This window comes from Oryza sativa, chromosome 10, assembly GCF_034140825.1.
Source record: "Oryza sativa Japonica Group chromosome 10, ASM3414082v1".
NCBI classification, from domain to species: Eukaryota; Viridiplantae; Streptophyta; class Magnoliopsida; order Poales; family Poaceae; genus Oryza; species Oryza sativa.
Window position 1 is genome coordinate 15,764,726 of NC_089044.1, and position 12,929 is coordinate 15,777,654.

General features: G+C 44.3%; 3 protein-coding genes across 3 annotated transcripts; all 3 read left to right on the forward strand.

Moving 5' to 3' along the window:
- Positions 1 to 390: 390 nt before the first annotated feature.
- Positions 391 to 2,175, forward strand: LOC4348669 (BTB/POZ and MATH domain-containing protein 2). The gene has a single exon (XM_015757981.3). The coding sequence runs from the start codon at positions 696 to 698 to the stop codon at positions 1,860 to 1,862; it is 1,167 nt and encodes a 388-aa protein (XP_015613467.1). The 5' UTR covers positions 391 to 695; the 3' UTR covers positions 1,863 to 2,175.
- A 2,510-nt stretch (positions 2,176 to 4,685) lies between these two features.
- LOC9271544 (BTB/POZ and MATH domain-containing protein 2-like) lies at positions 4,686 to 5,667 on the forward strand. Its single transcript, XM_026020623.2, has one exon. The coding sequence runs from the start codon at positions 5,053 to 5,055 to the stop codon at positions 5,401 to 5,403; it is 351 nt and encodes a 116-aa protein (XP_025876408.1). The 5' UTR covers positions 4,686 to 5,052; the 3' UTR covers positions 5,404 to 5,667.
- Positions 5,668 to 8,775: 3,108 nt separating this feature from the next.
- Positions 8,776 to 9,936, forward strand: LOC107279093 (BTB/POZ and MATH domain-containing protein 1-like). The gene has a single exon (XM_015758173.1). It carries the CDS (start codon positions 8,776 to 8,778, stop codon positions 9,934 to 9,936), a length of 1,161 nt encoding a protein of 386 aa, XP_015613659.1.
- The last annotated feature ends 2,993 nt before the right edge of the window (positions 9,937 to 12,929 follow it).

Below are 12,929 nucleotides of genomic sequence, written 5' to 3' on the forward strand. Positions count from 1 at the left end.
TTCCTAGAGAGGGATCTATCACGAAGATGCGAACCCCCCGTAGCGTAGCTGCTGCTAGAGCTAGCTCGCCAACTTGTCCTAACGTGGAAAAAGGTGGTGAGTCATGCATGCAGCCAGATCAATTTGTAGGGCATGATTAGATCCTAATTTTCTAAAGTAGCTTTTCCGGCAATTTGAAGATGGAGAAAAGGTGGTGGTCTTCAAAAAAGAGACAATAGGAAAAAGGATGCATGGAGGATAGGATAGGGGGAATCATCAGTCACGCACTCACACCTGAGCACTTGAGCTCGCTGAAGACTGATCGAAGCTATCGATCGGCATCATATATATGGCAGCGATTTTTTTTCAATATAATGTACCCTCTAATGATTAAGAGCCGTATTGCTTTAGATCTAATAGATCTCTATTATATATCGTAAAATCTAAACCGAGAGGCTTCTCGCTTTAGTCGTATCACGCGACACGCCTCACAGCCGTTCGATCGTGCTTGTCATCCTGACGTACAACCGCGTGTGCTACAAACTTGTCGCGGATTAGGACTAGCGCGCTACTATATATGCACCGTGTAGTTGCGTCCCACTACTTAAGTTTCCCAAACAGGACTAGTTTGACCTACTTCGTTCTTAGCCCAAAAACACACAACACTCTCAGTGGCCACTGCCCCTCGTCCACTAGTTCGATCGATCGCCGCCGCCATGTCGTCGTCATCAACATCCTCTGCCAGCAACAACGGCATCCCTTCGCGCTCGTCGTCGTCGGCGATCGTGGTGAGCGGGTGCCATGTCCTCAAGATCGACGGCTACTCGCACACCAAGGAGATGCTCTCCCAAGGCGACTGCTCCAGATCGTGCACCTTTCGCGTCGGAACGCATTCTTGGTACCTCGAGTACTACCCCAACGGCAGATCCTTGCACAACGCCAGCGACCACATAGCCATCTGCCTCGTCCGCGACGACGACGACGGCGGCGACCTTGGATACGGCGGCGCCGCGCGCGAGCAGATGACGGCTCGGTTCCACCTGCTCGACCACCACGCCGGGAAGCCGGTGCCCGGGCACACCCGCGGCGTCACGTCGCCGCTGCTGAGCGGCAAGGTGTGGGCGTGCTCCAACTTGGTCACGAGGAAGGAGCTGGAGGAGCACGTCCTCGACGGCGACTGCTTTGCGGTCAGGTGCGACATCACCATCGTCAAGGTTCCCCGTCGTGCTGCACCGGCACCGGCGGTCGTCGTCGACGTGCCGCCGGCTGCTGCAGCAGCTGCTCCGGATCTGCCAAGCCAGATGGGCGCCCTCCTCCTGAGCATGGAGGGCGCGGATGTGACGCTCCAGGTGGGCGGCGGCGAGGTCGAGACGACGACGTTCGCGGCGCACCGGTGCGTGCTCGCCGCCCGGTCGTCGGTGTTCAGGTCGGAGCTCTTCGGCGCCACCGCCACCTCCAAAGCCGGCAGCGGCGGGCTCGTGCACGTCGTCGACGACGGCATCGGCGCGCGGGCCTTCGAGGCTCTGCTCCGCTTCATATACACGGACGCGCCGCCGGAGCTCGACGAAGAAGACGACGACGCCTCCTCCATGGCTCGGCTCCTCCTCGGCGCGGCGGATCGGTACAACGTGGAGCGGCTGAAGATGATCTGCGAGAACGAGCTGTGCAAGCGGATCGACGTGAACACCGTCGCGACCACGCTGGCTTTGGCTGAGCAGCATCACTGCTCTAGCCTGAAGAAAGCGTGCATGGACCTCGTCGACGCCAACCCGAGAGCGGTCGAGGCGGCCGGTGGCTTCGAGTATCTGTCCAACAAGTGCCCGTCTATCTTGAGGGAGCTAATCGCGAGGCTTGCTGACTTTGATTTGAAGAACGATGGGTAAATTTCGCAAAATTACAAATACTCTGTTAAACTAGCTACCCATGGAATTCAGATCCTCTGCTGTGGAGGAGAAAATGCATAGGTGCTATAGTGCCCGGTATTAGGAGAACTGTGGACCGTCCGATCGAGGACGGATGGACAAGATAAGGCGCTGCTACAGTACTGCCATCCCTGTAGGTGCAGTAGAGATGGCAATGAGGACCCATGACCCGATACCCGACGGGTCTTTACTCTATTGGAAGCTAATCATGTTCTAACTCTTATATCCATGGGTCTATTGACGAACGAAAACTCTTACCCATTGGGTACATTCTTTACCCACCCATACCCACCAACCCGTGGGTGAAAAAAACCCGTAGATTGAGTCTAAGACTATAAGTAATATAAGTCCCCACTACTACTAAATCATAGCATAAAACTCATTTCACATCTTAAGCATTGTTCTAATCTAGTTATATGAAATTACTATTTAATTTCTTTATTATGTAATGTGGTTGTAGAATTTTTTACTTGCCTTTGAACGCTAATGTTAATAGCATTGTTGCTAGAGAAAATATTGATGGTTTACAGTTCTAATATGACTAATTACAGTACGAAACTATAAATGCTACAAGTCAATTATATGGGTATGGGTACCTATTGGGTACCCGTTACCCGCATGGTGTGGGTATGGGGACGATTTTGTACCCACGGCAGGTGTGGGTATTTAAGTGAAAATATTTAGCCATCGCGAGTGTGGGTATGGGTCAAAGAGAACCCGATGATGAATATGCACCCGTTGCCATCTATAAGGTGCAGTGAATCACCCCTGTAGCGTCATTGTTCTGTGCATTGAGAAATGTTCTCCTCACATATTACTGTAGCTACAGTGACCCTCTGCATTGATGCAGAGGATCCGAATCCCTAGCCATGAATATTACTCCCTCCATCTACTACTTTTGATAGGCATATTTCTAAATCTGAAAATTTTATTTTTGATAGATATATTTTAATCCAACAACCAATCATCTTAATGACTTTCTCGGATTTAATTCGTGACTCTCCATTCTTCCACACAAGATTGGTTACATGGGCATCGAGAAATGTAAATATTAATGAATCGCTTGTTTACGAGGAATAATTAGTAGCATGTTTAAATGGATGATAAGTAAAATTACTTATCATTGGTCTATTTGCCAAGATAAAATATGATTATCAAAAATAGATGGAGTGAGTATATGAATGTCCACGTACTCCCTCCATCCAAAAAAAATGAATCTAGGACTAGATGTGACACATTCTAGTACAATGAATTTGAACAGAGATATGTAAAGATTCGTAGTACTAGGATGTGTCACATCCAGTACTAGGTTGGTTTTTTATGGAACGGAGGGAGTATATGGGAGATGGATTGTTTGTCCATCAAAGAGACGTCCACTCATTTCAACTAAACTAGCATGGTGGTCCGCTCAGATTGCACGGCTAGCATCGTTAGATTGTTTTTTCTCATATAATAGCTTAAAAATTTTCACACTTTATTATTAAAACATATTAAAATGATAACATAATTTTAAATTCTTGGTTGAACTGATAAATTGTGATATTTTTATTGTATTGAATATACATGATAGTTATTTATAAATTATATTTCTATACGGACTCCAGAATCATCTTTTAATATTCCTTATTTTTTAAATTTTGAATTTCCTTTATTCATAAATTCTGTTCCTATATGTATTTTGGAATACTCTTCCAATATTCATTTTTCTTAACTCTGAATTTTAATTATTTATAAATTGTATTTCTACATGGACTCTAAACTCTTCTTTCAATATTTTATTTTTTAATTTTGAATTTCAATTATTGGTTAATTTTATTTCTATATTGATTCTAGACTTATTTTTCCATTATTTCTTTTTTTTAATTTCAGTTGTTTCTAATTGTATTCCTATCTGAACACTAGACTTTTTTTCCCAATATTCCTTATTTGTTAATTTCGAATTTTAGTGATTTATAAATTGTATTCCTATATAGACTCCAGACTCTTTTTTTCAAATTTCAGTGATTTATTTGTTAATTTCGAATTTCAGTGATTTATAAATTTCAGTTGTTTCTAATTGTATTCCTATATGGACGCTAGACTTTTTTTCGACTTTTTTTCCATTTTTGAATTTAAGTTATTTATAAATTGTATTCCTGTATAGACTCCAGACTCTTTTTTTTATAATATTTATTTTTTATTTCGAATTTCAGTTATTTTATAAATTGTATTCATATATGTACTCTAGAGTCTTCTCCCAATCTTGCTTTTTGTAATTTTAAATTTTAGTTATTTCTAAATTGTATTTCTATATGGACTCTAACTTATATTTTTAGTTTTCCTATTTTTAATTCCTAATTTTAATTAATTCTAAATTGTATATTTGTATAGACTCTAGTCTACTCTTTCAACACTCCTTATTTTTAATTCTGAATTTCAGTTATTTTTAAATTCTATTCCTATATGGACTCTACTTTTTCTTTTCTCCGATTAATGTGGAAATTTCTAGGCCATGAGAGCAAACGTGGTGGACCGTAGACTCTTCTTCCAATATTTCTACTTTTCTAATTCCCAATCTATTATTTCTAATTATATTTCAATATGGACTCTAAATTCATTTTTAAATATTTTGTTTTTTCAATTGTTGGGTTTAGTCCCACATCGGTAATTGATGATGGGGGAGCACGATTTAAAAGGTGGGGACGGTCCTCACCCATCAGACTGGTCTTTTGGGTTGTGTAGGCTCAGAACCTAAAGTTATGGCTCTGGTTGGGCCAGTGGTGGAGCATGCCCAATGTGACCTGGGTGGCCCATGGTTAGTGAGCCGAGCTGCGCACTCTAACAAGTGATATCAGAGCCTAGGTTGGGAACCTGAAACAATTTCCATGGGTCACATGGTGGCGAGGCCAGGTAACAAGTCTTCGGGGTCACATGGGTTGATGTGACGGGGGAGATTGTTGGGCCTGATGTGTGACAGGGGCCCATGGTTAGTGAGCCGAGCTGCGCACTCTAACAAGTGATATCAGAGCCTAGGTTGGGAACCTGAAACAATCTCTATGGGTCACATGGTGGCGAGGCCAGGTAACAAGTCTTCGGGGTCACATGGGTTGATGTGACGGGGGAGATTGTTGGGCCTGATGTGTGACAGGGGAGATTGTTGGGTTTAGTCCTCATGAAGGAACCATCCGCCGTGGCTGATCCTCCGGCCGTCGTCGACGTCGCCGTGCCGTTGCCGGAGCTGAACAGGGACATGGAGGCGCTCCTCCAGAGCGAGGAGGGCGCCGACGTGACGTTCGAGGTCGGCGGCGAGTCGTTCGCCGCGCACAGGTGCGTGCTCGCCGCCCGGTCGTCGGTGTTCCGGGCGGAGCTCTTCGGCGCCATGAAGGAGAGCACCGCCGGCGGCGGCAAGGCGCGCGTGGACGGCGTCGAGGCGCGGGCGTTCAAGGCGCTCCTCCACTTCATATACACGGACGCGGCGCCGGAGTTGGACGGGAAGGATCAGGATGTTGGAATAACTATGTAATCTTGAGCATTTTATATTTCAGTTTTGCATGCACGTAGTGGCTGGCTGAAGGTTGTTTTGGCTGGCCGGTAGAATAGCTGTTTCCTTCTGCATGTTTTCAGTTTTGGTTTAGCTGCCGAATGACCCGGTTTCAGATCGTGGGATGGCGCGGTCAGTAGCCGATCCGGGTTGCTCGTTTCTTTCAGTTGTGCATGTAACAAACTCCGTTTTGGTGGAGGAGAATAAAGAGAGAAAAACCGAAAAGCAGCCGAAGTTGCGCTGTACAAAAAATTCTACTCTGTTCTTCAGTTTTTTGACGTTTCCTGAACTTCTTCAGGTTACTGTCGTTGTCCGGCAATCTTCAGAGTGAGCGAGTGTGAGCGATTTCAGAGTTTGATCATTCCGTTTTGCTGACACAGGAGACCTCATCCATGGCGCAGCATCTGCTCGTCGCGGCGGACAGGTACAACCTGGAGAGGCTGAAGCTGATCTGCGAGGACAAGCTGTGCAAGCGGATAGACGTGAGCTCCGCCGCGACCACGCTGGCGCTGGCTGAGCAGCACCGCTGCCCGAGCTTGAAGAAGGCGTGCATGGATTTCCTCTACTCACCCGGGAATCTCAAGGCAGTGGAGGCGACGGATGGGTTTGAGCATCTGGCCACAAGCTGCCCCGTTATCCTGAGGGAGCTAATCGCTAAGCTTGTTGCGCTTTGATTTCTTTTGAACAAATTTTCTTGTTTCATGTACCACTCGTACTTGTATTTGTATGAGTTTTATAATTAGGAGCATGTATGCTTTACCCTTGTAATCATCTCCTACAATGCGCCAATGTGGAACAGCTTCAAAAACCACACCCTTAAAATAACCGAGGAAATCATTTTACACAATTTTAATACTGATAGGAGTTCATATCCTATCTTAGTATAAATTTATCCCCCACTAACTCCTTAAGCTTAACATGCAAAGATGCTACATCATCATCCACTAACAAGATGTCACATCATCATCCACTAATTAACAAGATACCACATCATCATCCACTAACTATCATCACATTTAAACATCATGCAAACATGCTATATTTTTATAGCTTTTTATAATTTAAGAGCTTTTCAAATACAAACATGTTAAATTATCATCCAACATAATTTACAAAATGTTTCAATGCATATTTTTATTATGTTTTATGATATTCTATATACTTATATAGTTCATCCTCACTTAGTTAGTGCTTAAATGATTAATCTATGGTCCAAATTATCTTTCTCTTTTTTCTTCTAATCAAGTCATATCACATCAATTGTTTTTAGCCTTTAGATGATTAATCTACGGTCCAAACTATTTTCCTATTTTTCTTCTTCCATAAAGTCATACCACCTTACTTTTAACGTTTGAATCACTATTCTACATACTATTTAAATTTAAATTATCATAAACCACATTTATTTACTTAATCTTATATTATCTAGCTATCTTACATATTTTTTTTTATTGTTATCATACTAAATTCTCGCAACAATGCTCGGGGTTTCACCTAGTATATTAGGTTTTATGGTTAAGGGAAACGAATTAGATCTAACCTATAGTTAAGGGACTCGAACTGGACTTTTTTTTGTTTTCTTTCCTTTAATCGGCCAGTTTTCATAGAAACCAGACTTCCTTTCCACTTGGAGTGGACCTCAGGCTCTCCCCGCTTTCCCATTCCTGCTGGCATCCACCACCTCGCTGCGTATCATTCTCATCCCAAAGTGGATCTCACCGCGTTTTTACTGTCTTCTAGAAAAAAAATCATGTTTATCATGTCCTCTAGAAAAGATCATGTTCTTTTTTTTGCGAGGAAAAAAGATCATGTTCTAAAATGTCTTATAACGAATTTTGCTCAGAAAAACAGAAAAAGGAAAAGCTAATCGAGTTAAACGTCCACTTGATTTACTGCCAAAACTGAGAACAATTGGCTTAGCCAAAACAACTACAAGCTCAAACACCGGAAAAAAATTGAAAATATACTTTTATTTTTCATATTTTGCATTTATATACCTGTCTGAGATTAATTTACAAAAATATATCTAATCCGCGGAATGGTTGCGCGGGAGCGAGAACGTACCGCAGACTCGAGTCAGTCACGCGGAACCGGGATGCGCGACCGAACCGGTCCCGCACGGCCAGACTGCGGGACCGAGTCGGTACCGCGGCGCCGATACGCGGGAGCGATGGGACGTCAGCTCCGCGGGTGAGCGCGGCGGTATCGCATAATAGCGGCGTGGGACCAGCGCGGTCCCGCGGTTCCAGTGCGCGGTACCGAGCGAGTCTCTTGTTATTCCGTGTTAATCCCCCAATTTTTTCCAACTCATCTTCTTCATTTTTCACGCGCACGCTTTTCAAACTGCTAAACGTTGTATTTTTTGCAAAAAGTTTCTATACTAAAGTTGCTCGAAAAAATCTTATTAATCCATTTTTGAAAAAAAGTTTAACTAATAATTAATTTATCATGTGCTAATGTACTGCTCCGTTTTCCGTGCAGGACATGTATTCACAGTTTGGAAAGGTATTCACAATTTGGAAAGGACAGAGTGGCAGTCCCGCGCATCCGCCGTGCGGGAGAGAGGGGCCGGTTATGCGGAAGCGATCCGGTTTCCTGTGGTATTCCCCTAATTTTTTCAACTCATCTCCTTCCTTTTCCACGCGCACGCTTTTCAAAGTACTAAACAGTACATTTTTAACAAAAAAAAGTTTTTATACAAAATTTACTTAAAATAATTATATTGATCCAATTTTGAAAAAAAACTAATAATTAATTAATCACGTGCCAATCTACTGCTCCGTTTTCCGTGCGGGACATTATTCACAATTCAGGAGGAGACGCGTGCGGGAGCCGCGGTCCCGCACATCCAATATGCGGGAGCGCTCGGCATGCAACGCCCGCCTGTCCTGCGGGACCGGCGCGATACCGCATCTCTAGCCTGCGGGACCGGTCGCTCCCGCGCATCTAATCTGCGGATTAGGTATATTTTTGCAAATTAATCTCGAACATATATATAAATGCAAAATATGAAAAATAAAAATATATTTTTAAATTTTTTTCCTCAAACACCTACCAAAATTTGGCAACATACCAAATAACCGCGTACTATTACCAAAAGAAATATGGCGTGCGAACTGCGAAGAACTCCTTCCATTGCTACTCCAGACAGTAATAGGAGTATTTTGGTAAGGTTTATTATAGAATGGTAACTATCCAGACTGCGTCGGATCTGTACGTGCGTCACGCATTTTCAGTACAAAAGGAGTCCAATAGTCTTTCTCCCCGATCATCTTCCTCCTCTCATCGCCGGCACCGTCATCCTCTACCGTCGCCGCCGCGGCCGCGTCCCACCGCTTCACCCGGGCCACCATCATGCGCCGACCGATACACCGACGGACCACGCGTGCCTCCGCCGCTGCCGCCGCCGCCACCGGGTCAACCTCCACCATCTTCGCCGGCGCCATGAGATACGAGCTCAAGATCGTCGAGTACTCACGCACCAAGGCCGTCCCCAATGGCTGCAGCATGAAGTATCCGGCGTTCACCGCGGCAGGCCACACCTGGCATGTGGGGTACTTCCCCAATGGGGTTATTGGCGCCGAGGAAGCTGAAGCCGATTACGTGGCCTTCTTCCTCTACCTCAATGACAATGACGCCGCGGAGGAGGCCGTGAAAGCGCAGGCCATCTTCAGTTTACTCGTCATTGAGGGGAATCCGGTATCGTCCTACACATTCACCACCGTGCTGGTAAACTTCTCCGAGAAGAAGTATTGGGGTTACAAGAACTTCATCAAGAGGGAATCTCTGGAGAATCCACTGTATCTCAAGGACGATTGCTTCAGCATCAGAATAGACCTGGCCGTCACGCCGCCGCTTACCGTCGTCGTGCCGCCGTCCGACATGCACCGGCATTACGGCCGTCTCCTGATCAGCAAGGAAGCCGCCGACGTCGAGTTCCAGGTGGGAAAGAAGGTGTTCGACGCGCACCGGCTGGTGCTCGCGGCGCGGTCGCCGGTGTTCAAGGCGGAGCTCTATGGCCGGATGAAGGAGAGCACCACCAAGAGCGCCATAGCTATCGACGACATGGAGGAGGAGGTGTTTGAGGCCATGCTTACTTTCATCTACACCGACTCGTTGCCGAAGATGAAGCGGCGGGACGAGGCGGCGATGGCCCAGCATCTGCTCGTCGCGGCGGACAGGTACAACCTAGAGAGGCTGAAGCTGATCTGCGAAGATAAGTTGTCCAAGAACATTGACACGGGTTCGATTGCGAATATTTTGTTACTAGCTGAGAAACATAGTTGCCACGCGCTCAAGGAGGCATGCTTCGAGTTCCTCAGGACGTCAAGATCTCTGAATGCAGTCATGGAAACCGATGAGTTTGAGTACTTAATCGACACATGCCCAGGTGTTATTAAGGAGCTGATGTCCAAGCTTATTGTTAACTTGGGACAATCAAATGAATGGCGTAGGGATGGGGCTTTAGTCATACCTATTGCAAAATTAATACTCCGATACTATCAAGTTCAGTAGTACTAGCTATGTTTAGTCTTATACTCCCTCCATCCCAAAATGTTTGACGCCGTTGATTTTTTTAAAAATGTTTGACTGTTTGTCTTATTCAAAAAATTTAAATAATTATTAATTCTTTTTCTATCATTTGATTTATTATTAAATATACTCTTATGTATACACATAGTTTTACACATTTCACAAAAATTTTTAAATAAGACAAACGGTCAAACATGTTTAAAAAAGTTAACGGCGTCAAATAAGGAGGGAGTATATACTCCAGCGTCATATCGATGTATTGTTTTTCCCTTTTTTTTTTTTGGTCAGGAGAGTTGTGTCTATCATTTCCGGAGAACTAAGAACAATTAGTGCACTTGACTGTCTTGCTTCTTCAGTGTTTAGTATCGGAAAAACTTATTCAATTGTTCCATTTGTGTGTGTCACTTCCATGTGGTAAACCATTTTTCGTCGGTCGGCCGATTTCCACAATAGTCCCGGATGCAATAAAAACCGGGGCTAAAAATGATTTTTAGTCCCGGTTCAAAAGGGTAACGGGCATATTTGATCTTTTTTACCAACCGGGACTAAACATCATCTTTAGTCCCGGTTCGAATGCTGTCAGGGCATGTTAGGCCCCCCCGGGATCTTTAGTCCCGGTTGGTAATAAAGATCGTAACTTTAGTCCCGGTTGGTATTACCAACCGGGGCTAAAGATCCTGGTGATCTTTAGCCCCGGTTGGTGCTACCAACCGGGACTAAAGTCCCACCCCTATATATATGTCTTCTTCCTTCTCCAACTGCCCGAGCAAGCTTCAAAATTTCTTCAAAAAAGAGGGGAGGTCATGCCAAAATTTTTATTGAATTTATTTTGGTGATTACATACAAATCGGAGGTGCCTAAAAGGTTTGCAACTTCATCGTCCAATGTTTTTTTTTGTCATACTACATTTGCACCTATGTTTTGCACACTTTTTTTGTCTCTAAAATTTAGTTGTAAGTTGATGAGAGAGAAAATGTGTGTGGGGAAGAAAGAATATATAGAAATTTAGTTCATTTGGTAAACAAGGTTTTATAAAATAGTTGATAAGGAAAACTCTAGTGAAAGTTAATCTTAAATAATAGAAAACAAACTAAAATGAAAATTAAAAGAAGTAAAACACATTAAAATTAGTTTAAAACTTTACAAATAGTTTTTAAGAATTATTTGGTGTAATATTTTATGATTTTTGTATGAATAAAGATATCTTATAATTATTGTATGACTGTCATTATTGTAAGAATAATTATTTGTGTACGGTTTTTTTTGACTCATGTAGATGGATCGGCAATGGATGTACGCTGACCGGCGGTCCAAAGAGTTTATTGACGGCGTGCACTATTTTCTGAGAGTGGCCGAAGCTAACAGGCAAAGCGGTTTTATTTGTTGTCCATGCAATAAGTGTAAGAATCAGAAGGAGTATTCTGCATCCAGGACTATTCATTTCTACTTGTTTGAGTCGGGGTTCATGCCAAGCTATAATTGTTGGACATCCCACGGAGAGCAAGGTGTTGAAATGGAAGAAGATGAAGTGGAAGACGACAATATTCCGGACTTTGCTCAGTATGTTGGATTTGAAGAAAATCAAACGGGCGAGGAGGAAATAGCTGCTGATTGTAACGACGTTGCGGATGATCTTGGTCAGATGTTGCAGGACACTAGGGAGGACTGCGAAAGTGAAAAGGAGGCCCATAAATTGGACAAGATGTTGGAGGACCACAGAACTTCGTTGTACCCAGGTTGCGAGCAGGGGCACAAAAAGTTGGATACCACTCTGGAGTTCTTGCAATGGAAGGCAAAAAATGGGGTTAGTGATAAGGCATTTGGCGATTTATTGAAACTCGTCAAGAACATTCTTCCGGGGGGAAACAAATTGTCCGAGACAACGTACGAGGCTAAGAAGATAGTCTGCCCATTAGGACTGGAAGTTCAAAAGATTCACGCATGTCCGAACGATTTTATCCTATATCGTGGTGAGGAGTATGAGAACCTAGAAGCATGCCCTGTTTGCAAAGCACTACGATACAAGATTAGACGAGACGATCCAGGAGAAGTTGACGGGCAGCTAACAAAGAAGAGAATTCCTACTAAGGTGATGTGGTATTTCCCTATAATACCACGGCTAAGGCGTTTGTTCAGGAACAAGGGGAATGCTAGAATGTTGCGATGGCACGCTGAAGAGCGTCAACAGGACGGGATGCTGAGACACCCCGCCGATGGTTCGCAGTGACGAAACATCGACAGAAAATTTAAAGAATTTGGAAAGGACGCACGAAACATACGGTTTGGTTTGAGTACGGATGGCATGAATCCTTTTGGAGAGATGAGCAGCGGCCATAGCACTTGGCCCGTTACGATGTGTATCTACAACCTCCCCCCCTGGCTATGCATGAAGAGGAAGTACATAATGATGCCGATTATTATTCAAGGCCCCAAGCAACCTGGTAACGACATCGATGTGTACCTAAGACCACTGGTCGAAGATCTTAAACAGTTGTGGAAGAAAGAAGGTGTCCCCATGTGGGACGAGGACAAACAGGAGGAGTTTAACCTACGAGCGCTGCTGTTCGTAACCATCAACGATTGGCCTGCACTTAGCAACCTATCCGGACAGTCCAATAAGGGGTACAAGGCTTGCACTCACTGTATGGATAAAACAGAAAGTACGTATCTTAAGCACTGTAGGAAGGTTGTATACATGGGTCATCGTCGATTCCTTGCAGCAAACCACCCGGTACGGAAGAAAGGCAAGCACTTCAAACATAAGGCCAACCTCCGTACGAAGCCTAAACATCGCAGCGGAAAAACAGTGTTTGCTATGGTTAAAGATCTTAAAGTAGTGTTCGGAAAGGGGCCTGGAAGCCAGCCTATAGAGAGCGAAGATGGTCACGCGGCGATGTGGAAAAAGAACTCTATATTTTGGGAGTTACCATATTGGGAATTCTTGGACATATGCCACGCAATCGACGTGATGCACC